Source organism: Siphateles boraxobius, unplaced genomic scaffold (genome assembly GCF_051911475.1).
Source record: "Siphateles boraxobius isolate OS27281-9 unplaced genomic scaffold, OSU_SipBor_1 31, whole genome shotgun sequence".
Lineage (NCBI taxonomy): Eukaryota > Metazoa > Chordata > Actinopteri > Cypriniformes > Leuciscidae > Siphateles > Siphateles boraxobius.
The window spans coordinates 12,489,522-12,515,794 of NW_027508931.1; the positions used below are offsets into that span (position 1 = coordinate 12,489,522).

The following is a 26,273-nucleotide window of genomic DNA, read 5'->3' on the forward strand; positions in this document are numbered from 1 at the left end:
ACCGACACCTGAAAGTAAATAAAGTACTCAAATATGATAGGCTTACTACAACTTATTATTAAAAATAAATAGTATTAAAAAATATATCAAGTATTTTTTAACACTTAAATATGAATAAAATTTTAATTATTTACAAATAACAAAATAAAAATAACAAACATAAAACTACTTATTATATAATTAAAATAGTATGGGTTCAGTACATCTGATTATTTTTAAAAAAGACATTTAAATATAAATAAAAATATTTTTATTAATTTAATTTACACTATATGCAAATAAGACTAGTGTGATACAACTGCATAGAAACATTGTCTATAGGAAAGATAAATACAAACCATATAAACCTTTTAAAATAATAAAATTTCACATGATATGTACACACACACACACACACACACACACACACACACACACACACACACACACACACACACACACACACACACACACACACACACACACTATATATATATATATATACACATATATACATATATATATATATATATATATATATATATATATATATATATATATATATATATATATATATATATACACATATAGAAGGAGACTAAATTCAAAATGTACTCGCTTTCCAGTAAAACAAGTCGGTCCATGTCGGCCAGTTGTTCTGACCCAGTCTGCTTTCTGCACTTCGCACGCATGACACATAACTGAACAGCAGTCAATAACAGGAGCTTTGCATGTTTAGAAAGGCCATCACGTGCTCAAGGAACATGTTCAAAAAGCAACAGTGTAGTTCAATATATTCTGCACACTTAGTGACAAAGCCTTTGAAAGAACACAGATGTTTTTAATACTCTTTATGCCATCTGTTCTGTCCTGAGGCCAAGCGACATTTTTTGCGGGAAGACAATACTCCATCAGACCTGGAAAAAATCCCTTTGCCGCCACTGAAATTTAAGCTATATATGGCTGTACTCATAGTAAACCTTAAAATTGAACAATAAATATTTAAAGCCTTATTTGACTTCTTCAAAAATTACATACCTATCCACCAGTGAGTGTGGTTAAAAAAAGGAGAACATCAGTCAAAGCATGCATCAAATTAATTTGTGTGGACACAAAAAAAGTCTTTGTTTTGGGGCTGTCATGCACCATGCAAAATAATAATAATAATAATAAAAATAACAATAAATAAATAAATAAATAAAATAATTTTTTTTTGTAGGTTTTCCTCTTTGTCGCCATCTCTGTTTGAAGTCCGTAATTGCAGTTATTCGTGGAATTATCAACTTTACGTTGGTTGTGCCTCGGCACGGCACTGCGCGGATGAATCCAATGTTTTGAGAAGAATGTGCGGCTGCTAGTCACCATGCGGTGTGGATACTGTAAGTCAGAATCACAGATTCTACTTTTTGGAAATATGACCAACTTAAGAATTTTCACCGGAAAATGTCATCTGAACAAATACAGTAAGTAACATCCACTTTGCATTGAATTGCATTGCACAAAAAAAGCATTCCAGTAAATCGCGCTGATTAAATCTGATCGCTTATCATATCACGTCAAACCATGCAAATTATTCTTTGTTCTCAAATTGTTAACAACATCAGCATTGCGTGACTACATTTAATGCCCTTCCAATATTATTCATGTTTTCGCATGGGCCCAGTTGCAGTCTCTTTTTTTCTGTAGCCACTCCGAAGTCTTTTGCATTTTACAATGGGTGAATCTCCAGTTGTCACTGGTGATTGTCGTTTGAAACTTTCTGGATCTGTAATCAAATTAATAAGTTTAATTATATCAAGTGCTGTGAGAAAAGGCTATAAATCTCCACCTCCAACATCCTCACACGCAATATAGCCTAATAGCCGAGACACCTTCTTTATGTGTACAGATGTGACGTAATGACGCCAAGACATGCTCGAATTTCCCGCAGAAATCCACCAGTACAGCTGGAATTAAAAACATTATTACAAGCTTACCGTTTTGAATCGAGCTACGGCAAGCAGATAGTTTTCAACACTAGCTGGTTATGTGCTTGCTCAAAATTTTATTTTGGATAATTTTGAACCTAAAAAAGTTACGGAATGCAGCTTTAAATAAAATTAAATAAAATTAAACAGCACACCTCTGTTCAACAAGCAGCATGATTTGAGAAATCATTTGTCTGTAGCAAAAATGGTGCAGAGCAAGTCACACACTAAAGTAGGCTATAATTCTTTGGGTTATGGGTTTGTTCAAAATTTTAACCCTACACATGCAATAATAGAAAACACAAAGTGCAATATTTCCTGTATATATTGCAAACTGTGTTGGTTCTCTCAATACATTTGAGAAAGCACTTGACCTGTCACTATTATTCATGCTTTCAAATGAATGGCTCATGCACACCTGCAAGCCAGCCATCAATCTGGGAATCAATATCCACTGATTGGAGGTGACCACCAATCCATCCACATATGTGTGAGTGTGATTGCGAGCCCTGAAAAGTGCTACAATTCTGTTCCAACTCCTTTGCACCTTGCAGATTTTCCCCCAGCACCATTCTTTTCTAGTCCTCTCTCTTTCCTCATCCTTTTTCTATCGATCCCTCGCTTTCATTGCCTCCCTACTCATACCGATTGCACTTTAACACCTCATTTTCCTTCCCCTCTCCTTTAGTGGCCTCTCTCTCTCTCTCTCTCTCTCTCTCAAATACTCCACATTACACACACTCTCCAGCACACCTAATCTCCACGTGAAACGCGTCCCACATACCAAACTAGCTATTTTACACCGGCACAAGCAAAGGGGGTTTGGAGAGGAGGTGCGTTCACCATTCTGCTCTCCCCGCGTGTCTCATTTACAGAAACATGAAATAGGATTTTCTTGCAGGAGATGATTTACGCATCCCCAGATACGCCCAGATGGGTGAAAGCATTTCTGCCTGCCGTTTCCACATACCCTCCGCTGCCCTTCCTGATTCAATACAAACATTTGAATGATTGAATCAATAACAAGAGGGTTTAAAATAGAAAATGAAGAAAAAGCTCAAGAATATCACTAAAAAACAACACTACATGCTTATCAAGAAAAAATGGTTAAAAAGGATGTGCAGAATTATCCTGAATTTTCTTCAAGGATTGTGATTTTTTTTAATTATTTCTACAGAATGAAATATATGCAGAATAGATGTGAATTGCATGTAAAACTGCAAATGCATAAATCACTACAAGTACAATAAAAAGCATTTGTGAGGAAGATTACATGGAAAATGTACAAATTATTAAAAAAACACATCATTTTTTATTATAGGACATTCACATCTGCACAACCTCTCTTGTAGAGAAGAAACCAATAAGATGGTGATGAATTATAAACCTTACAGAATACATTTTTCCTTGTATTTCTGAACAGATGACATTTGGATAACATGAAAAGACGATGCGTGGATGTCTCTTACCGTGAGATGTCAGAGAGATGCTGATGCTCTGGGATGCTGATGTTAAATCCTGCTCGTCTCTGCACCCTCATACACCTTTATTATGAGAGACAGCCCTGCCCCTTTTCTCTTCTGATTGGTCAGGCCTAAATTTAGCTTTAAAGTGCCCTTATTTTTGACAGCTTTTTTGTTTTTCGTTTATTATTTGTTATATTACGCATTCTATAGTTACCTTAAATTAATCTTATTGCTTGTAATTTAACATTTAAAATAAAGATATACATATTAACCAAACATATTTTCTATGAATACTGCGATTTGGTGAAACAGACGCCAGTCTTTTGACTGCATGTCGCCAGTTTTAGAGATGAGGGTCATGGGAGTTGTAGTTTTTTGTCAAATTTCTGCGTATTGCCTAGCACCGTTTGAAAAATTTTAAGGGACTACTAAACGTCACACCTAGCTCCATTCTATCCCCTATCTGTTCTCTGATTGGTGCTCACCACCATCTAGCTCCGCCCCTCATCCTTTAGATTGGTCATGCAGAAAACTTCCGTATTTAGCGAGCGATTCCAAATCCACACAGAAAGGAAAATATTCAAAAGAGTAACCGAGCTCATCGGCAGTCAAATAAACATATATACGAGCTTCACACAGGTAAGAGAGGCTGTAAACACACTTTTAAATTTAACTTGGAATTAACGATGTTCGTTTAGCTGCGGTATCTATGAAAATAATTTGTGTTGAGACTAGCAGTCACCTAGCTAACAGACTTTAGCAATCCAGCTAATCAGAGCCTCACAATAGACCAGTAAGTAAGAAAAGTAATGATGTTTAAATTTGATTTATTTTGTTTTATACAAGGCCAGGAAGCAGTATTAACCAGGCCTCATGTTCTAATGGAGAGTAAATCAGGTTTGAAGACAGTAAAAGTAGGCCTGCTGAATACTGAAAGAAAATATAATAGGAATTTAGTCAATCAGGTTTAGAATGACAGTTTAAATATTACATTGGCTTTGATCTTATACTAATCATTCATACGAATCAGGTTAGATAGCTGTTTTAACTTTACAGATGTTGAAACTTTCTGTTTCAGACCAGACGTTAGAATCAAGCTGTGTTTCACACAATTGCAGTTCTGATAAATATGGATGACGTCACATTTGGGTGTAAACCTGAAACATCTTGACAGCTTAAATTCAGTCGGTAGATTATGTTTTGAAGCCATTATCCACTTATGTAAGAGTCCGATATAGTTCCCGTTTATACTGGGGGATAAAAATAGCTGGATTGAATAAATTGAAGTGAAGGTGACCTATCATATATCAAATAATTATTGTATATATTTTTAATTCTGAGGGTACTTGAATTGGCGGAGTGAATCACTGGCTCTGTGAAAGTTGGAAAGACCTGCTCTAGAGCGACATTAACTGACCAATATTTGTCAGTTTAAAAATGCTTGAGTGGAAGAAGTGATTGTTTTTAATCGCATTACAAGAAAAGTGTTTTTGTTGGTGCATTTGCTGAAAAACAGCAGAAAAATTACTGTTGTTGAATGACTGTTGAGTATTTGTGTTGATTTATTACTGTAATAAGCATTACGAGCTGATTTGTGACAGCTAGTCAGCATCATATTGAAAAACCATTAGCCTATGTTTTTACACAATCAAGCATTTCAATGTATGAATTCAGATTTTAGAATATATAGAGCTTGATGACAGAATACAATTACAGTTACAATATGGTGAGGTACTAAAATGAAGTGACTGAACAAAATACTTTTAATATTTACTCAAAATTACAACAGTGCAATATTTACAACATCTGCATTATTCCATATTCTGGCGGGTAAATAATTGGTAGAACTTTCCCTCACTTGACAGTGAATATGTTGTTTCACTTTTAATCTTCAATGCATTATACGGTAAAAATGTAGTTTAGGTGGATCTGATTCAGGATTCACCTGTGTTAGGGTGTTACCCATTTCAGTGCCAAGGTCATACTCTGACTAGAGACACTACAGGAATCAGGTGTTGGTTGGCCTTTGTCAAGAGGAAAAAGGTGAGTCATTATAATGCATATGTAACCTGGCAACCATGTTTTATAGAAGAGTGCTGGTATTTTCAACCATTAAGTGAAGCAACAGCCTGCTCTATGTGATGACGTCACTGCTATCCCTATGAATGTCACCCAGATAAGGCCACCTCCCATAGAGGGGCCAAAGGCCTTCCGATCAGGTGGGAATGACTCACAGCCTCCTGTCCATTAGCCTGAATCGGCGGCATTGAGATAAGCGTGCCTCGCTTTCAATGGTTTGTAAAGTTCCTTGTAGCTTGAGAGGAACTGTGACCTTCTGCAGATAACAAGAAGCGCTATTGTTTCATACATGTCGGGTGAAGGAATAAAAACTTTAAATAAAGTCACTTAAGGCCTGTTCACAACAAGTACGATAACTATAACGCTAACTAATAATCATTAAAATTCTTTGAGAATAAGGAAGTCCATACCACAATGATGAGAATATTGCAATATTGTTGGAATACATTTTTAGAATGTTTTTTTTTTTTATCCCCAGCTGATGAAGGAAATAACATGCCAATCAGAATCCACTCAACTTTTAAAAGCTTGACCATTTAAAGTGTCAGATGGCATAACTGCACCACACGTGTGTAATAAACAGAACATTATAATATGTTGTTGTGGATTTGTAGGGCTGCCCCCAAACTAAAGATTTTTCTAGTCGACTAGTAGTTAATTTAAGCCATTAGTCGACCAATAGCACGCTTAAATTAATTTAATTACTTAAATATACACTCTGGGGCGGAATATATGCCTATTCCAATATCCACACACAAGTGCACGCATAAAGCTTGCCGCAAAGCATCATAATGATTATGAATGTGTCCGAAAAAATAACAAGGAGACATTTTAATTGTTAATTAATAAACTATTTTTTTTCTGAGTCAGTGTCGTCTGCAAAGATGAAGTTGAGTATGCCCGGCATCTCTGCAGTAAAGTGAATGCGCCTATATAGAGAAATGCCGCTTTCATACGGATTACATAAGAAGAGAGTATTTGTTTTCGGTTTGAATTAGTTAATTTAAATCTACACATTTCAAGCTTTCTATCTATCTTAATAGAAATGTCTATGTCTGTGAGGCAAGTAGCCTATACACTGAGTTTCGGTACATTTTTGTGATGCGCTTCAGTTCATGGAGTCTGAGATGGCATAAAGTGCTTCCTGTTTGTTTTCTTTATTTTACAAAAGCACAACGTTTTGTTGTTATTGTGAGTTTATACATGCAAGTATTCCCTTTAGAGTTTTGAATTATGTCTTATCTGTATGACCAAAACTGACAGCGTATTTTAAGTTGTTTCCGTTGTTACCAGGAAAATGCACGTTAATACTTCAGCTTCCACGCTCTGCGCAAACACTTGGATATGCGGCTAATAATAGCGCACATTTATCTAGGTTAACATTAGAGCGAGCGGCCAAGTTACTCACATGTTTTAAATGATGGAGGTCAATAAATGATAGGAGAACGTTTGGATTTCTTGTCCGACATACTGCAATTACCACAAGGACCCGCCGGTAATGATCTAATTTGAGCCTGATTTTGACTTCCTGTGGAGTTTTGTTTTCTGTTACTAACCGACTAATAAAACTTTGGTCGACTGAAGCCCTTTTCGGACCGGATTCGTTTTACAAGTGTTGATGGGAGTAATGCAATTTTATCACAGGACGTCTATAATATTAATGGCAAATTCACATGGGATAAGAAAACAGTTTAGTGCTGCTGCCTGAGTGTTTCTAATACAACGGCTGAGTGAGTGACAGGAGATTTGACGTCAGTCATTCTTCTGCTATCATGGATTTTTTCTTTTGCTATTGGGGCAAATGGGACTGCAAAAGTTATAATTGTTGTATTTCCCATTCACTGTAGAAGTGGTGACTCCTGCTTCTGAGAACTCTGGAAATGTGAAAAGGGTCCATTTGTTGAATTTCTTTATTTCTACTTAAGATTTTCCTTACAATCTGTGTTGTCTTTGGGCCGTACAACCTGAGAAGGATAATTCAAAATCTAACATTATCATCATAAAGTCATGGGCGCACCGTCCAGGAAATAGCCTTTATTTTTCTTACACTGGCCACATGTCTCATACCTTTAATCTTAAGGGGCCCAAATCGCCTAAATCTCACCGAAAACTTGGCGTTTTCCCATGGCTATCACGTCTACCTTTGAACGCAGGTTGAAAATGTCATTTCCTTACTTGTGAAATGGAATCCTGCTACCCTTTTATAATCTCTTCCTCATTGGTGCCCCTTTCAGAGATCGTCTGGGCCCCCCTCATCGCGAGCCCCCCAGGAGTGAATGACGCTCCGCCCATCTCTTCCGCGCCCTGACGAGGATGACAATGGAAGAGATGAAGAATGAAGCAGACGCAAACTCGATGGTATCCATGACTCTCTACGCCGTGATGTACCCTGTCTTCAATGAGGTATGGTGGTTTGTCTGCAGTAGGAGAGTGTTCAGTTATGGTTTGTTGACGCAGACTGAAGTTCAGGATTAGGAGATGCAAATGATGCACACCCACATGCTCAGGAAGGTCTGAGGTAGTGGAGATTTTACACCACTTCTAGTTCTGGTTGAACTAGCGTTATTTTATCAGACAAGTTGGATGCTGAAGTTGTTATCTGGCTAGCCAGCATCTTTGAATATTTTTTTGAATGTTTTTAAATAAAATGAAAAAAGTTTTCACAAGTTCATATTTTGGAATCCATTTTACTTAAGATGATAACAGGGGGTTTCATAACTAAATGAAAGGAACTTTGCTAACTTAGCTTTTTAATTAATTAAAAAACATTTAAAGACCTTTTCTCTGACAGTCAATCTATCTTTTTTAAACACATTTTTAGTATGTGTTTAAAATGTAAAGTAAAATGAAGTGAGGTTAGATATAACAATCTCTTCTACAATGTTTAGTTCATTTCAGCGAATAGATTCATTAGTTTTAGATCTTTTCAATTATTAAAATGTTTAAAATGATTCACAGTGGTGTCCCCTGAAGTTCCTGTGACATTTTATAATATTTTTTTGTTTTAAGTTAAATATTAAATGTAGCTTTTTTTCCATTGTTTCCAAATATAAATTAAGTTTTTTTTTAGTTGTAATTCAATGGATTGAGATAGTTAGGCTTACACAATTCATTTATTTCAAGCTGCGTTGTTTGTAACTTAAGTAACATTTTGTTTTGGCAATTTGTTTTTATATATAATACATTACTTTGTGTCCACGTTCCAAGAAATGTACTGTTTAAAAGTTTGGGGTTAGTAATATTTGTATTTCTATGTTTTTGAAAGAAGTCTCAGATGCTCACCAAGGCTGCATTTATTTAATCAAATACAGTAAAAACTATAAAATGTTTTCTGTTTGAATATATTTTAAAAATGTGTATATTTAAGCTGAATTTCAGCATCATTACTCCGGTCTTCAATGTCACATGATCTTTCAGAAATCATTCTAATATGCTGATTATCAGTTTGCTCATTATCCATGTTGAAAACAGTTGTGATACTTAATATTTTTGCATAAACTGATCTTTTTTTTTTTTATTATTATTTGAAGAAAGTTCAAAAGAACTGCATATTGCATACTTTGCTGCATGATACATTGTAATACAAACGTATAATGCAATAGATTATGTTTGAACATACTATGCTGGACTGAATTTCTTTGAACATACTTCTGGTGATTTTCTTTCTTCAAGAACAGCAACAGAATATTGTCTTAAATCTAACCATTAAAGTTGTCCTATTTTATAACTAAATATGCACACTGACTCAATAACATTGGTTTACAATGGAAACTTAAAGGCAGGGTAGGTAGAAATCCCCAAAAATACTTTTTTGTCCAAATTTGTTTAAACTGTCTTTATATATCAATGCATAATTAAAATGTAAGTACTCTGGAAAAGAAATTATAAAAATCGAGTTTCTGTAGTCCTCTCAGGACTGCAATAAACACAGCTCATTATTCCATTAACTCGCACCCCCTCCTTCTCGGCTCCTTCCAAAGCCACGCCCCCAAAACAAATGAACGCGCAATCCCGGCCGTTCGCATGATGTCTATGGTTCACTCAGCTGGAAGAGTCGGACGCGTTGACCAGCTTTACCAGATGTAGTGACATCATGTCAGAATCACAAGTAATAAAATAACTAACTTTATCAGTATGAATATAAACAATTAACATGGCTGTTAGTACTCACTATCAAGCTCGCATATCAATACTGGTAAAGTTTAAAATATTTTACTAGCTCGTAACGGAATCAAACTCAATATAAGGCAAAGCTATAAATAGCTTCATTGATACACATTTGCCGTTACTATCAGTTACACTGTGATGAAGGTGAATTTGTAAGATTCATAACATAAGATTGTTTACAGATAAACTGAGTAACATACACTCAAACACCTTCTCACAACTGCATTGCAGACCCAAGATAATATAACACACACACACACACACACAACATATATTGTATAGCACATACAGATACAACATAAAGACATAGGTAAACATATGTAGAGCATATAACAACAAACCAAACGTGAAAAAACGGAGCAGGTAGAGTTCACGGTGAAAATAGGAAAAAAGTTTAGGCAGAGGGTAAAGCTAGGTATAAAAATAGATCCCTTAAAGTTAGATTTGGCGAAATTAAACAAAACAGCTTTCAACTGCAGATAGGCCTATTGCTTATTTATCGTCTCAACCCTGGCTCACTAACAGTAACGTTATACCAGTCGACACCAAAGTTACACTGTCATAGCTAAGCCAGTACCGTTAGTTACGTAACGTTAGGTAGATATATTAGGTAGCTACGTGTGCTAGTGATACATGCTTCATGAAAAAATAAATGCCATCAAAATGAAAACAGCAAGATTACCTATCCAGCAGAAATAAAGCCATCATGGAGACACTTTTCAACCCCTTGAGATCCCTCAGTTGTCGCCACCGCTGGAAAGCCACGCCGATATTGACTCTAGTATGATTTCTTGATTTATCCAAAGACTTTTTGTTCATAGCCTTTTCAAAATTGTCTTTCTTTTTTTAACTTGTTTGACTTCGCTGCCTCTATATGCAGGTAATGTTACTGAGAATTTTGACTGTTCTTTCTCTGCCATAATTGTTATTACTAGCTTCCGTGCCTCTTCAAACGGGTGCGCGCATTTGGGCTGCTCCTGTATCAGCAGAGGTGGTATCCATGGTAGCGAGGGAGAGTGACAGTCGCCCCAGCCAATCATTTATTTCGTCCCGAATGGAATAATGAGCTGTGTTTATTACAGTCCTTAGAGGACTACAGACACTAAATTTTTATAATTTATTTTCCAGAGTACTTACATTTTAATTATGCATTGATATATAAAGACTAGGGATGGCCCGATACCATTTTTTTTCAAACCGATACGAGTACGAGTATTTACATTTGTGTACTTGCCGATATCGAGTACCGATATTTCTACCGCAAAAGTAACTATAGGCTCCCAGAAAAGAAGACAGAAGACTATTTTAGAACACAGGTTAGAAGACTGTTTTTATTTTCTTCTCTGCTTGTTTTAACAAGTCTAAAAATAAATAATAATGAGTAAAATAATAAATGTATTAACACACAAACCACTGTTAATTTAACATAAAAGCAAGCAGTTACTGCGTGCATGGTCTGACATTACTGAATGCGCCCAAAGTGCGCTCCCTTAATAGCCTAATTCCTAAAAAGCTGACAGTTCATCGCGATCTCACACATCTGTTATTATCAATGAAGCTGACTGCACAATGAATCTTTCATAATATCCACACTTTGTTTGTAATAATTAGAGGATTTGCCAGCATACAGAATTCAGCACTGAACAAAAAAGTTTTGAGCAGTGAGGGGAGTCTATCTTAAATGCTTCTGATTAGCCATTGCGTTCAAGAAATCAACACACATGTCTGTGATTGGCTACATCGCTCAACGCTGCAAACATGTTATGAATAGAAACTCTGGCCTGTAAATCGTTTCTATTTTGTTTTAGTTGTTCTTGCTTTTCTGCAACAGATGAATGAAAATCTATTAGTTTTAATATGTTGTATTCATAGATCTTTCTAGTTTGCGGGAGTCCCGCGAATCGTTTTATTCTCCCGGAACCCGCACACACAGAGTGAGTGCATTACCGCCCCGCGCTCGCGCTCGCGCTCGGCCATCGTGATCATCAGATCACGTCCCTATGCCTCAGTTCACCTCGACAAAGCACTCGCGGCGGCCAGTTTCGTTTCGCAAAATGTACGTGGTATCGGGGCGTGGTATCGGCGAATTTTTATGAGTACGAGTACGAGTATATGAGGACAGTATCGACCCGATCCCCGATGCCAGTATCGGTATCGGGCCATCCCTAATAAAGACAGTTTGAAAAAAGTATTTTTGGGGATTTCTACCTACAATACCTTTAAGCATGTCATAAATGATCTTCATACTGTCTTATGAGCACAGTTAACACACAGAACACATGCTTATTACACAGTCTTCATGTGCTGCTGTGGATTCATTCATGTCTCTTTAATTAGAGGCAAAATCTACACCCACTACCAACTATATTTATATTATAATGTGGTGATAATGGCTATGTATAATGTATGCGACACTAAAACCAAACAACCTGCTTTATCTGGCAGTAAATTAAGATTGTGTGTGTGTGTGTGTGTGTGTGTGTGTGTGTGTGTGTGTGTGTGTGTGTGTGTGTGTGTGTGTGTGTGTGTGTGTGTGTGTGTGTGTGTGTGTGTGTTTACAGCTGGAGAGTGTAAATCTGTCTGCAGCACAGACTCTAAGAGCAGCTTTCATAAAGGTGAGTAAACATGCTGTGATTCTGTCATTACCTGGTCTGAAAAACCCTGCTCTCTTCAGCTTGCTTTTCTTTTCATATATTTCATTTGTCAGAAATGTCCTTCAGACCATCTGAAATTGATCTACATCAAGGTAAAATTAGAAAAATGAACCCCTATGAATTTTGTTCACCCCATGAACCTGTAATATACCTGACTGCTGATTTTACATTTAATTGTCAGCAACTTTGCCTGTCCTGATACAAACTGTGCTGATAGGCTTAGGCTTTGTCATAACAGAGGACATTTGCATATAAAGATTATACATTTTAAACAATCAGTAGCAAAATGGCCAGTTTAATTCTAAAGTTGGACAAATGTTTGGGTATGGTGCAAGTAACCTTGACTAACATATAAGTAGACCACAGGGGAAAAAATTCTAAATTTCAGCAAAAACAAAATGGTGCAGACTGCTTTTGCAGTCTCAGCAGCACCATTTCTGCTCATGGCTTTGTAAAATTCATATAATTCATATCTAGAAAGTTTGTTAATCATGAAAGCATTTTGATATGTTTATCTTTTCCTGATAGTAATATACTGTACATAGATTGATTTGCCTTTAGTTTGAATATAAGAATAGTTTGACATGTCGACCAAATTATGAAACTCTTATTGAAACAAATATTTTTTTTCTCTTATTGTTGTTGTTGTTATTGTTTATTTCAGAAATGCTATGTTTGTGGATGTTTTGGACTGATTTGTGCTCTTTATTTGTCCAGGCAGAGAAGGAGAACCCTGGACTGACTCAGGATATTATCATGAAAATTCTGGAGAAGAAGAACGTGGAGATCAACTTCACGGAGTCTTTATTACGCATGGCTGCCGATGATGTTGAGGGTGCGTATGAGTTTTCAAATTTTTTGAAAGGAGAAAAACACACTTGTATGGTTTGCAATGCAAATTCTTGTTAACGTTGCAGCCTCATGCCTCTAGGGGGAGCTGTTTCCCCATGAATTAAAACGGCATTGACACTAATGTATTTTCCCTCATAATTTAATTTCTTCCTTTTTGCAAGTGTTTTTGACATGTTCAGATGTATTCTGCTAATGGATGCACAGAAACGCACTGGGTTTCTGGCTAATGCCCATTTTTGTTGATTTGAAATGTAAAGAATACTAAATATACCTCCAAATTTAATCCAAGCCAATTGTAAAATCCTTGTTTTGCTCATCCTACTGTAATCTATCCTTGTATACTTTGTGTTTGTGAGGTGCCTGACTGTGTTTACATGATAATATAGAAGTTTCTGCATTGCTATAGTCATCTGCAGTGCATTTAACATTTCAGCATTTGTTCAGTAGCATATATGGTCTCAATGCAGACGGTTGTCGATCATGATTGGCCGTCAAAAGTTCCATGTCTTTAAGTGCATCACATTTTAATGACGGGTCATTAGAATTCAACTGTCGTTGCCATGGTAACTGAGTGTTTCTTGTGGGCGTGTTCTTTGTGTGCAGAGTACATGATTGACAGGCCCGAGCGGGAGTTCCAGGACCTGAATGAAAGAGCACGCGCACTGAAACAGATCCTCAGCAAAATCCCTGATGAAATCAATGACCGAGTCCGTTTCTTGCAGACAATCAAGTGAGAATATATTCATGCGCACATTCACACACAAATAATAATAATAAAAAAATTCACTTGCCCCTTTTTCCCATTTGCGTCATGACTTTCGTATCATTTCGTCAGTCTTTACTTGCACACTTGCCCTGACAGAGTTTCTTTTTGAAGTATTTATTTAATATTTAAAGAAATGTCTGGCTCATGTTTCACTCTGAAATCAAAAGAAAAAATAGGACATTTTTGATATTGTAAAATGAAGCCTGTTTTCTTTTTCCGTCTTTCTTTTGATTTTTGAGGGTGGATTTTTTTTTTCAGACAGATTTTAGCCAGTTTTAAAATGTAAGATTTTCTGACAGTTGTATGTAAAAATAATTAACTCCTTCCCCGCCAGCGCTTTTGAAAAGTTGTCAGCAAGCGCCAGCCTTTTTGATCATTTTCTAAAAAGTTTCATGACCCCCAGAATATTTTGTTGTATAAATATCTGAACGTGTGATATTTCAAAAGAAAGAACAGTGCCTCTGATTTGCATTCTTTTTTTAATCAACACTTGAACTTGGGTAAGTTTCATAACAAAAAAAGCAACAGTTTGAGCTAAAAGCTGAGAGAAACACATTTTTGTCAAAGACTACATCCAGATCGGATTCAGAACGATGATCAAAACATAGATGGAGTAGATGGAGTCCATCAACACCACTAATGCTTGCTTCCTGGGTCGACATTTGATTCAGTAACAATAGGCAGTTTTGATTTATATGCGGTTTAATGTTGATGATCGAAATTTTTAACTGACAACTAATGAAACCCCCAAAATCAGTATCTCAGAAAATTAGAATATTGTGAAAAGGTTCAATATTGAAGACACCTGGTGCCACACTCTAATCAGGTAATTAACTCAAAAACCAGCAAAGGTCTTTAAATGGTCTCTCAGTCTAGTTCTGTTGGCTACACAATCATGGGGAAGACACCGCTGACTTGACAGCTGTCCAAAGGACGACCATTGACATCTTGCACAAGGAGGGCAAGACAGAAAAGGTCATTGCTAAAGAGGCTGGCTGTTCACAGAGCTCTGTGTCCAAGCACATTAATAGAGAGGCGAAGGGAAGGAAAAGATGTGGACTGCAGCTGGAGTCAGTGCTTCAAGAACACGCACAGACGTATGCAAGACATGGGTTTCAGCTGTCGCATTCCTTGTCAAGCCACTCTTGAACAAGACAAGGCGTCAGAAGCGTCTCGCCTGGGCTAAAGACAAAAAGGACTGGACTGCTGCTGAGTGGTCCAAAGTTATGTTCTCTGATGAAAGTAAATTTTGCATTTCCTTTGGAAATCAAGGTCCCAGAGTCTGGAGGAAGAGAGGAGAGGCACAGAATCCACACTGCTTGAAGTCCAGTGTGAAGTTTCACAGTCAGTGATGGTTTGGGGTGCCATGTCATCTGCTGGTGTTGGTCCACTGTGTTTTCTGAGGTCCAAGGTCAACACAGCCGCCTACCAGGAAGTTTTAGAGCACTTCATGCTTCCTGCTGCTGAACAACTTTATGGAGATCCAGATTTCATTTTCTAACAGGACTTGACACCTGCTCACAGTGCCAAAGATACCAGTACCTGGTTTAAGGACCATGGTATCCCTGTTCTTAATTGGCCAGCAAACTCGCCTGACCTTAACCCTATAGAAAATCTATGGGGTATTGTGAAGAGGTAGATGCGATACGCCAGACCCAACAATGCAGAAGAGCTGAAAGCCACTATCAGAGCAACCTGGGCTCTCATAACACCTGAGCAGTGCCACAGACTGATCGACTCCATGCCACGCCGCATTGCTGCAGTAATTCAGGCAAAAGGAGCCCCAACTAAGTATTGAGTGCCGTACATGCTTATAATTTTCATGTTCATACTTTTCAGTTGGCCAACATTTCTAAAAATCCTTTTTTTGTATTGGTCTAAATTAATATTCTAATTTTCGGAGATACTGAATTTGGGATTTTCATTAGTTGTCAGTGTTAATCATCACAATTAAATAAAATAAACATTTGAAATATATCAGTCTGTGTGTAATGAATTAATATAATATCCAAATTTCACTTTTTGAACGGAATTACTGAAATCAACTTTTTTACATGATATTTTAATTATATGACCAGCACCTGTACTTTCCCCATTGAAGGTCATAAATATGAGTGATGTGTGGAAAAGGTTACATGAGTGAGACATTGATACAATTATGTCTGAACATTTGTTTAATTGGTGTCCACAGAGATATAGCCAGCGCGATAAAAGAACTACTGGACACAGTGAACAACGTCTTTAAGAAATACCAGTACCAGAACAGAAGGGTGAGTGACAAACACACACACACACACACACACACACTGTCTCACTTACTGAAGGAAGAAATAAAAATGGTTTTGTGTTTTACAGGCTCTTGAGCATCAGAAGAAAGAGTTTGTGAAACACTCAAAAAGCTTCAGCGACACTCTGAAAACATACTTCAAAGACGGAAAGTATGGAATTTTTAAGAATCACCCATTATTCTAACTGCAGATCACTCTTTGTTGTTTTTTTTCCAAAGTTTTTTTTTTTTCCCCATATAAATTTATAATGGCTAGTTCTTGGCTTGATTCTAGTTATCTTTTTTGCTTCCATCAGAACATGCCATAATATTTAACACAACAAAGTAGTAGTAATTTGAAAATTAAATAATGGTAATATACATTGATGAAATTGTTACAGTACTTCGGATTTTATCGGACAAGCAGTGTTGCAGTTCCAATGATCTTTAAGGAATTAAATGACATAGTAATGTTTGATCATTTTAATTAAATTTATAGTGATAGCTATGATTAATAGTGAATTGTTTCAGCATAATTAATTATTGCGTAGCATTTAATATTATTCTCCATAAAATGCAAGGAGAAATGTGGCATAATGTGTAAAAAAATATAAGTTAAAGTACCCTCCCTACAGACATGTGTGATATTCATTTTACAAAAAATAGTATTATTCACAAGTTTGGGGTCAGTAAGATTTATTATAAGTATTTTTTAACGTCTCTTTTGCTCAGCAAGGCTGCATTTATTTGATCAAATTCAGTAAAAAAAGTAATATTGTGTAATATTTTTGCAATTTCAAACAAATGTTTTCTATTTTAATATATTTTATTAATGTAATTCATTCCTGTCATGCAAAGCTGAATTTTCAGCATCATTACTCTAGTCTTTAGTGTCACACGATCCTTCAGAAATCATTCTAATATGCTGATTTCCGTCTCAACATTTCTTAATATTATCAATCTTGAAAACAGTTGCCCTGCTTATTATTTTTGTGGAAACTGATACATTTTTTGCAGGATTCTTTGAATGGAAAGAACAGCAAAAGAACAGCATTTACAAAATAGAAAGCTTGTAATGTTATAAATGTCTTTACTGTCACTATTGATCAATTGAATGCATCTATTCTAAAAGTTATCTACTGACTGCAAACTTTCAAACAGTAGTGTACCTTATTAGCACTGTGAGAAAGTTATTTGAGCAGAGGTGACATTAATGATGGTTTATGAACTCATAATTTGTGTACATTTTTTGTTTTCCAACTTTTTGGAAATGGCATTAGGGTGTTGTTGCATAACATTAGTAATTTCACCTGTAACATTAATATGTGTTCAGATCTAATTTGTATTCCTTCCTTCTCCACATTTCTTCCAGGGCAATAAACGTGTTTGCCAGTGCCAACCGGCTCATCCACCAAACCAACTTGATACTGCAGACCTTCAAAACTGTCGCATAGGAGTCGTAGAAGTGTTTTTTTGTTTTTTTTAATAACCTTTATATGAACAATGTAAAAAACAACAACTTTGGACTGTAATTTATGATTCTTTTCTCCTGGCAGTAACACTTAAGGCAGGATGGCTTCTATTATGGTTTCTAACCCCATCTAAATCTAATCTTCTTCATGAGCTGGAGTGACCGTCCAGTTTTTCTCATATCCTGAGCTTTACAGTCACACTATCGCTGTGGAGACTCTCTCGCTTGCTTTTTCCCTCTCTCTCGCTTCCGAAGTGTTTTTGTTTTGTCCGGTCAGTCCAAGAGAAAGCCAAATGCCTGGGGGCCTTAACGGTGATGGACACGGGGTGTTCCAGACGTGCTTGTAAATGCTGGGGTTTAGCTGTCTCCTCTGATGCTTTGAACTTGAATGAGAGATGTATATTTAATAGATATTTGGTAACAGAATTGTTCAAATAAACAGTACATGTCAAACACAAGTTGCTTGGATTTGTTCTCTTTTTAAAAATATGTTTTAGTCCTCATTTCAGCATGAACAATAGGTAAGGCTCATACTTTTAGTTAAAATCTCAAGACCCCATACCTCAAGTATTAAACTTTAGGTGCACAAAAATTATACTTTAGTCATGCTAATACTTTGGAAGGAAAAATATGTATGGAAAAAACTGACATGGGCATTCACTAATTTTATATTTGACATTTCTGAGTTAATTTTGAATGGCTTTTAACCGTACTTGGCACAATGCATTTTAGGATTGGCATCTCCACGTTGAATTTTGGATCTGGCCTGCCTATAATATTTTGAAATGCTCCCTGAATGGTGAATAATCAGTTTTATGTGATGTATTTCTAGACAACGAAATAAGACAAATGAAAAGACTTTTTTTTTTTTTTATTAAAAAAACCCTTTTTGCTTATTAGTATGGTTGAATTGGATCATTGAAGGTCAGCAGCAAAGACATTGGTTAATAAAGGGAGATAAAGTATGTTTGTGTACTTTGACATTTAATTTTTGCAGGTTTGTGTAATATTCCGAGTTTGCTTTTCACAGTTTTGATTTATTTTGAGGAATACTGAATCTGTTTTTGTGCAAGTGAGTTATGTAAATCCATGCTCACATTTAATCTAGAACTACAATAACATCATGTTTACACAGCGCACACAACGCCTCTACACTTACTCACGATTTCTCTCAATATGAAGACGAGGTGACAGTCAATCAAAGGGAAAACTAAGTAACTTGTGTAATTTATTTGAAAGAGTAATTTAGATATTTTGTTGCAAATGTAAAAGTTTCTCAACTCCTTGAGAGCGTAGCTTTTTAAAGGGCACTAGATTCTCCAAAGACATACTTTCAAACTTATATGGACCAACAAAGTTATTTTTTATAGTGCGTTTCTTCCTTTCCTTAATTCTGCTAATATTTTAAAATCCTTTTTTTTTTAAAGCATGCCTAGGTTCTCCAAACAAATATTTCTACCAAGTTTCAATCTGAAGACCCTCAATGGTCCCTCAAGTTATTTTTTCATGCATGTTATTTCTTCCTTCCCTTGATGATTATTGATACATTGAGACCTTCAGAGGTTCTCCAAAGGATTCCATCATTGTGGCATTCTGAATCCCAAATGGGCCATGTGTTGCTTCCTTCCTTTTAGGATTTATGGTACCTTGAGAACTAGCTTTGAAATGATACCATACAATAAGATGGCTTTGTTTTGTAGTTCCCATAGATTTGATTTTAGGTTCCAGGAAAAGTGTTTGGCGCAATGCTGTGTGCATTTTATTCAAAACAACTTCCAAAACTACAACACAAGAGATTCATTGTAAGCCAATACTTGCACTGTTCTGGAATACTGTATGTGTGAATATATTATAGAAGTACGGTATGCTTTTAGTCTCCTCCATCATCTTAGCCAGACTGCAGTGTATCAGGATCTTACAACTCTCACTTATTCACAGCATGTCCTAATGTTTCTCCTCAGGTGTTCTACCTATTGCTGTAATGCATAATGCATGTTCTCCCTGTATGAACTCTAGGCTCCATGTCCCAGAGCAACTTCCTCCCTCTCCACTGCACTTTGATTGACAGGGCCGAAACCATGGAGACCGCAAGTGTTTGGAATGTCTCCTGACTGCAGAGGACCTTGTGAACAGGCCAAGGCTCTTGTTGTGAGAGGGAATATTTTAACATGAGCGGCAGAGCTTTTGAAGTCCACTTTGATAGAGCATGTCTTAAGTTTTAAAGCTGTCTATTCCAGCTCAGAATGCATTAGGTGGCTTTTGTAGGCGATGTCTGATCTCAGTGTTTACTGAATCTTTTATGTGTAAAACTTTTAACTTAGATTTTGGCAGTGCAGATTTGAACATCATTTTTGAAACCTGCATTGCAGTTTGAGGTTCCACCAATCTTCTATAAACAAGACAAAGTAAATCAGATTTACAAATAATTACTGGTAAGTTGAGCTCATAGAGGAGGCTAACTTTTTGGCAAAATATTTTAGAATTATTGTCAACTCAATAAGATATTTTTTTTCTTAAATGTTTCATTGTAATTATCAAAAATGATTACTTAAATGCCGTTGTCAATGTACTCATACACAAAAGCTTCCAAAATGACTTTTCAGCCAACTTATAACACAAACACCTAAAATTCTCGGGACAGCAGCATGTTTCCAAATTTTAATCTTAACCGTTCGATTTCATCAGAAACGATCTTAAAACATGGCTTTACTTGTAAAACGCCGAACTTACACTTTAAGGGGGTCGCACACCGCAGAACCACGTCTTTAAAATTCGAACACATTACTTTCTATCAGTGTACACACATCAGCGGCGACATTCGGCGTCTGTCCGCGGCGCCCAGCAACAGCTCAGGACCTTGTTCAAAATCCTGCCGCACCACAGAGCGCCGTTTACATAGTTTTACATGAAATGTACATTTATTGTCTGAAATCGTCGTTAATGTAAATACTGACTTCACCCTGTGCTGCAATATACATTTAGTTTTACATGCATTCACAGAAATCAGCTGCTTGAATGAAAATTGTTGATGTTATCGGACATACGCAAAAAACCAACAAAAAAAAAACTAATGAATCACTCAATTCTCATTGGCTACCCGCCAACGTGGCAGGTAGATTAACAGTTTTACCCGCCAATTGCAAAATGCACCCGCATTTGGCGCATGGTCAGCTGTTAATTTCAGGCCCTGTGTGTGTAACTTTGGGAAGTTCCTGTTATTTTTGCAGAGAGCCGCAGGTAATGAACACATCACAGTCCAAGTGTCTAAATATATTACGACGTGTCAAGCCATATCACGTTTAGGCGGACGGGGAGTTTGAAGGACGCCACATCTTGCATCGCAGGAGTTCTGCACTTCCCGCATATCAATTAATATGCAAATCAGTGGTGCTTTACTCAAGGCAATCAAGTAGATGCCTCACTGGCTTTTTTTCTTTTCTTTTTATGTCTTTTTGATGTCACACCCAATGAGTTTCAACAGGGCAATTAGGAGTTTTAACGCCTCACTAATATAAAAGATCATGTTGTCGCTCTTGTTCCTGTATAAGCACACATACATGCCATCCTATTGAATTATATAAGGAGTGCTCGTCACTGATAACGGCGCTTTTCATGATAAAGTCCCTCGAGCGATTGCTCACTTTAGTGTGTCGTAGCTGTCAGCGCTTCTTTTTGCCTCTGGATTTGGCCTTGTCATCAAAAATGTGCTGGGGTTATGCCCTGTTGCCTCATGGGATATCGCCCTCTATTTTCTTGCAACATGTAAATGAGTTGTTAACTCCCTTTACTGATATCATTTGACTCTCCTTTCAGTTCTTGTTTAATTTTGTTTAACGGCAGACCTTTCTCAGCTTGAGGAAATCACAGCCCGAGGTGTATACTTGCCGGGGAGAAACAATTTTTACGGGGTTTTCTGTAGATATTATTGACAGACATGCACAACAAGAAGTCGACAGTGAGTATCTTGGGACTGTAGCCTGAAGCCACAATGCAAACACTCTGATGCAAGCTGTTATCGTTATTTGTCATCGTTACAGTAAGGGGCCATAACTCAGTGCTTGATATGCGTCTCACACTGTGAAGAAGACAATTTGTGTTTGTCTCTTCGTGTGTGGGTACTTTTGCCCTGAAAGATAGTCAGAGGAATGATGGAAAGAATGGAATTTTAAATAAACAAGAAAAAACAAACCGAGGGAACACAAAGAAACATGAAAAAGACTGGTTAATTGAAATTTGTGGGGTGCTTTATCTCTGGAGCTGTGGGCGGGATCCTTTTTGAAGTCTCACCTCCTTGGGGAATCATCTAGTGTTCGGGATTAGACACGCAGCACGTCTCAGTGTGTCTATGGAGTCCCAATCCTGTTGGCACTCTAGCCCGATAGATGCTATTTCCCATAATCCCTCAGTAGCTCTTGAGTTTACAGCATCAGCGTTTGATGGCAACAACGACCCTTTGTCCCCACCCCTTTTTGAAAAATCGGACGCCACAAATGTACCTAATAGAAAGAAACATCTCCATTTGATCAGCAATTTGTTCGTTTGTGTTAAATAAGAGCCAATCTATAGCTAAAATGTGTTGTTTTTGAAGTCATAGCGAGTGCTCTTGCAGTCTTCACACAGACTTCAATCTAATGCTTAACACCATTGCGGAGCCAGGGATATAGGGGAGGGGGGTACTCTGGGTTCGGGCCAAATACTCAGGTAGTCAGCTCTTTTTTTTTAAATCAGCGCAAAGAATTTCATGTACTGCCAGTGCAACAGATGAAGAGTTCATCAAAAGATGGCTATAGCTCGCTTCAGACAGAGATGCGAGAGGAAAAGAGCGGGCCCCAAAACAAACAATTTCTACCTAAGGTATGTTCCAAATGTTTATCAGAGTTACCATTTATGTTATCAGTCTGAGATTTTGAGATCTATCTGACTAATCATATGTGTCATTGTCTGTTCTCCTTTTTGTCTCTTGATCTGTCAATATGTTCCTCTTTTATAGTACGCTTAATTGAGGTGGCTCCTAAAGTTTTCTTTCCTTTAATTTATTTGACTGTTCATTACACTTTTTGGTTGTTCTTATAAAGTTGTATGTTAATGTTATGCTTCAAATAAATTATCATACCACTCACATTTTTGTTCACTCATTTTTGATTGGGGGAAAAGGAGTAAATTCGGATGTTTTGGGGTAGAATGTGGTGTTAATTTTACATAAAACCCTATAGTTGACATTTTTTGTGGCTTACAAGGACACTGTAAAATATATATTATATTTTTAAAGTTGGAAGTATATGCCATCTTAAGGATTTTATGGTAACTATCATTTTCTGGAAAAACAAATTGTTCAAAGCTCTGGTTTTATAGTAGCCTAGTCTTTAATACACATATTTTAGAAGTTGTACTGAACACACAGAAATGTTTTTAACTCTGTATAAGAGTAAGTGCAAGAAGTTTTTTTTAAATTTAGCAAACAAGAATAAGAGTACCATTTTTGCTGGCGTCATTGTGGCCTCAGTTTCAGTACCCAGTCTCGGACCAGTACCGGGCTGGCTAAGTGTAACATTTTTGTTGGCATGATGGTGGCATGCTCAGTTTCAGTACCCAGATTCGGGCCAGTACCGAGTAAGTTTTCAATTTGCATGATCCCCCCCCCCCCCCAAAACCAGTTCAGCGGGTATCCCGCCCTGCAGCTAATTCTAAAGATTTCATTGGTCATGTCAATCCTTGTACTGATTGCCTACACCAAACACTGATCCCTAAACCCACCCATCACTGATGCCAGCAGTTTTGGCAGCCGGACTCGGGGCAGTGTATTTGGGCCTATTCTGGGGTGTCACTCATCCCGTGTCCATCTCTAGTCTGGCAACCGCAACCGTGCCGAGTTATTTATTCCGGCCTGCCGGATCTGGGCCATTATCGGACCGAACAGTTTTGGCGACCTGGGTACTGAGCCAGGAGCCCTCTCCTCGAACCGCACGCCAAATATGCATACCATTGACTCTATCTGACTTATTTGTAAGTGTGAACTTGTGAATCTCAATGTACTATATGTACTATAAAGTGTTGTTTATATGTGGTAAAGTTTAATCAGAACATTGCCTAATTATAATAGCAGGTAGCTCATTAAAGAAAGAAAAGATAAGGAAAATTGCACACCTGAGAGGAAGTAATTGACCGGCCGCCACTTTATGTAGGCCTATGCATCTATGTATGTAGGCTATGTATCTTTTAATTATAGAAAGTTAATGAAGACAGGGGGAAAACATGTGCTCATTTTCTCCAAAGGCAGAGTGAGAAGGAGGGAAAAACAACGAGGAAGATGACAGAACCGAGAGATGCTGACAGAGGGAATGAGAGCTGAGGTGAAGAACTGAAGAGGTGATGGGGAGGAGGAGGTGTCAAACAGAAGCGTGAAAGAGCAAAGTTTTAAACCAACGGTGAAAATGACACGTTATAGGAAAGGTTTGGGCTGTGCTCAAGAAAATGTCCTGTCAACTTTTCAGTTTAGACACAATCAACACTTGATTTGAATGTTTTAGCCTACGATGTGGGTGTGATGTTGGAGTTCGATCTCTTACCCCGTTTCCGGTGGAGTCATTTAGCCTGTTTTCAACTGAAACAAGTTCTTCTCAAAGAAATCTTCTCAAAGATTCAGGAATGATTTCATGAAACTCTCCTTCGACAGCACACTCTTCTCCGTGGTCGTGTCACCGGCGTCCTTTACAGTTCTGTGTTCAGACAGGAGGGGGCAGTGTGGAGCTGCGTATCATATTCCGCTCTTGTTTACATGCTCAAACCTTTGTGATGATTGAATGAATTGTACCGCATTTCATTGGATTAAATGTTTACATAATGATTTAGAGTGTTTAAACATCACGGTAACTTTTTAAATAAAATGCTATTAAAAAATCAAAAGCTGAAAAATGGTAAATGAGATTTCTTTAATAGCCACTTTATAGGCACATGAGATTAAAGAGAGATCAACTAGCCTATTCGTTTTTATTTTTAGTCTGTTTAAGCAAAATACAATTATCCTACCTAATCTCTACACCCTACACCCACTCTAAAACCTAACACCCTTAGAGGTTTAGAAGAAATCTCAAATTGTGCTCGGATTTGCCATGACACAGACGTCCGCAGCAGTTATATCTTAGTATTATTCATAGGCTACTTTTATATATTTTTTACTTTATTTTAGTAAATGATAATAACCCTGGCCTGTAGTAAAAAAACAAGTCAAATATCTCACTATGAACTCAATGGGAAACAATTCCCATTAAAATTAATCCAATAGGCTATTAAACGATCTGAGATGCTATCCAAATAAATGTTATAGTTCCCTCATTGTTTGACAAAATTCTTATTTGTAGATGTTTCTTCAAATGTATCTATTTTAGAAGGAACATCAGATATAATGTTGATACAAATGAAATAATTTCATGTTCCTCTGGGAATATGAGAGAAAGCACAGAGGACTGTAACTTGATGGTTCTTTTTATTCTGTCTAACACTATTGAATCCTTGACTGAAACACTGAAGGATCCATGATGCTCTTGTCTTGCTTCTCCTTTAAGGTCATTTGTGGGGTTTCAGGCTCTACAGTGACGGGATGGCTGGAGGACGCAAGTCAAAAGGTCAGCCAATATACCTGTTGTCATGGCAGCACAGGTTTTAACCACACCGCTGGATGAGAGGCAGACACTACAGGAACTAAAGGTCGGAGGTCATTGATACAGGAAAAAATTTATGCAATGTCACATATTAAATGCCAGTTTAAATGGCATTTAGGTATTTATTCTAATTAGTATGCATGTTTTTATTATCTTGTATGAATTGAGAATAAGCTACCTGTTATAATGGTTAATTTAATTTAAAAAAGGGAAAATTTCTGAACTTTCAGAACATGGAAACACACACACACACACACACACACACACACACACACACACACACACACACACACACACACACACACACACACACACACACACACACACACACACACACACACACACACCCCCAGTTTCACAGACAGGATGAGGCCGTAGTTCAATTAGGACATTCAAGTAGCTTTTACAAACATTGTTGGTGTGCATCTTGAGACAAAACAATGACACTGATATATTTTAAGATATGTCAGTACAATTTGATTTCCCTTAAAACAGCTCAAACATGCATTTTAGTCTGGGACAAGGCTTAAGCCTTGTCTGTGAAACCGGAGGACTTCCTGCCATTAGCAGGAAGTCGACATCTGAACAGAACTGTTTTTGTCTTTCTTTGTTTCTCTGAAGATGTGTTGTCTGTGTGTGTTAGTGTCTGACAGCATCTTCATCTTTTATTTTGCTCTCATACTGATGGAACTAAGTTGTTTGTTGTCGGTTAAATCACTTGTATTGTTGAGGCACAGTTAACAGTGGGTTGTAGGAAGAAGAACAGGTATACAGTAGCAGTAGATGCGACAGTAAGAGTAAAAATGTTTGTTTGGACTTGTCCTTTGCCTATGGTTTTCGAGTCTCTCTCTCTCTCTGTCTCTCTCTCTCTCTCTCTCTCTCTCTCTCTCTCTCTCTCTCTCTCTCACACACACACACACACAGACACACACACACACACACACACAC

At 37.2% G+C, this 26,273-nt stretch overlaps 2 protein-coding genes across 2 annotated transcripts in view; one reads left to right on the forward strand and one right to left on the reverse strand.

Annotated features, from left to right (window-relative positions):
• The window catches only part of serpini1 (serpin peptidase inhibitor, clade I (neuroserpin), member 1), a 43,632-nt gene extending 39,927 nt beyond the window's left edge, over nt 1-3,705 (reverse strand). The window contains exon 1 of the mRNA XM_077193872.1: nt 3,416-3,705. The gene's annotated coding sequence lies outside the window, so the exon portion shown is untranslated. The remainder of the gene's footprint in view (nt 1-3,415) is intronic.
• Nucleotides 3,706-3,925: 220 nt separating this feature from the next.
• pdcd10a (programmed cell death 10a) lies at nt 3,926-18,125 on the forward strand. Its single transcript, XM_077193845.1, has 8 exons — nt 3,926-4,051; nt 7,726-7,894; nt 12,220-12,273; nt 13,030-13,147; nt 13,768-13,894; nt 16,122-16,200; nt 16,286-16,368; nt 17,569-18,125. The coding sequence occupies exons 2-8, from the start codon at nt 7,805-7,807 to the stop codon at nt 17,648-17,650; spliced, it is 633 nt and encodes a 210-aa protein (XP_077049960.1). The 5' UTR covers nt 3,926-4,051; nt 7,726-7,804; the 3' UTR covers nt 17,651-18,125.
• The last annotated feature ends 8,148 nt before the right edge of the window (nt 18,126-26,273 follow it).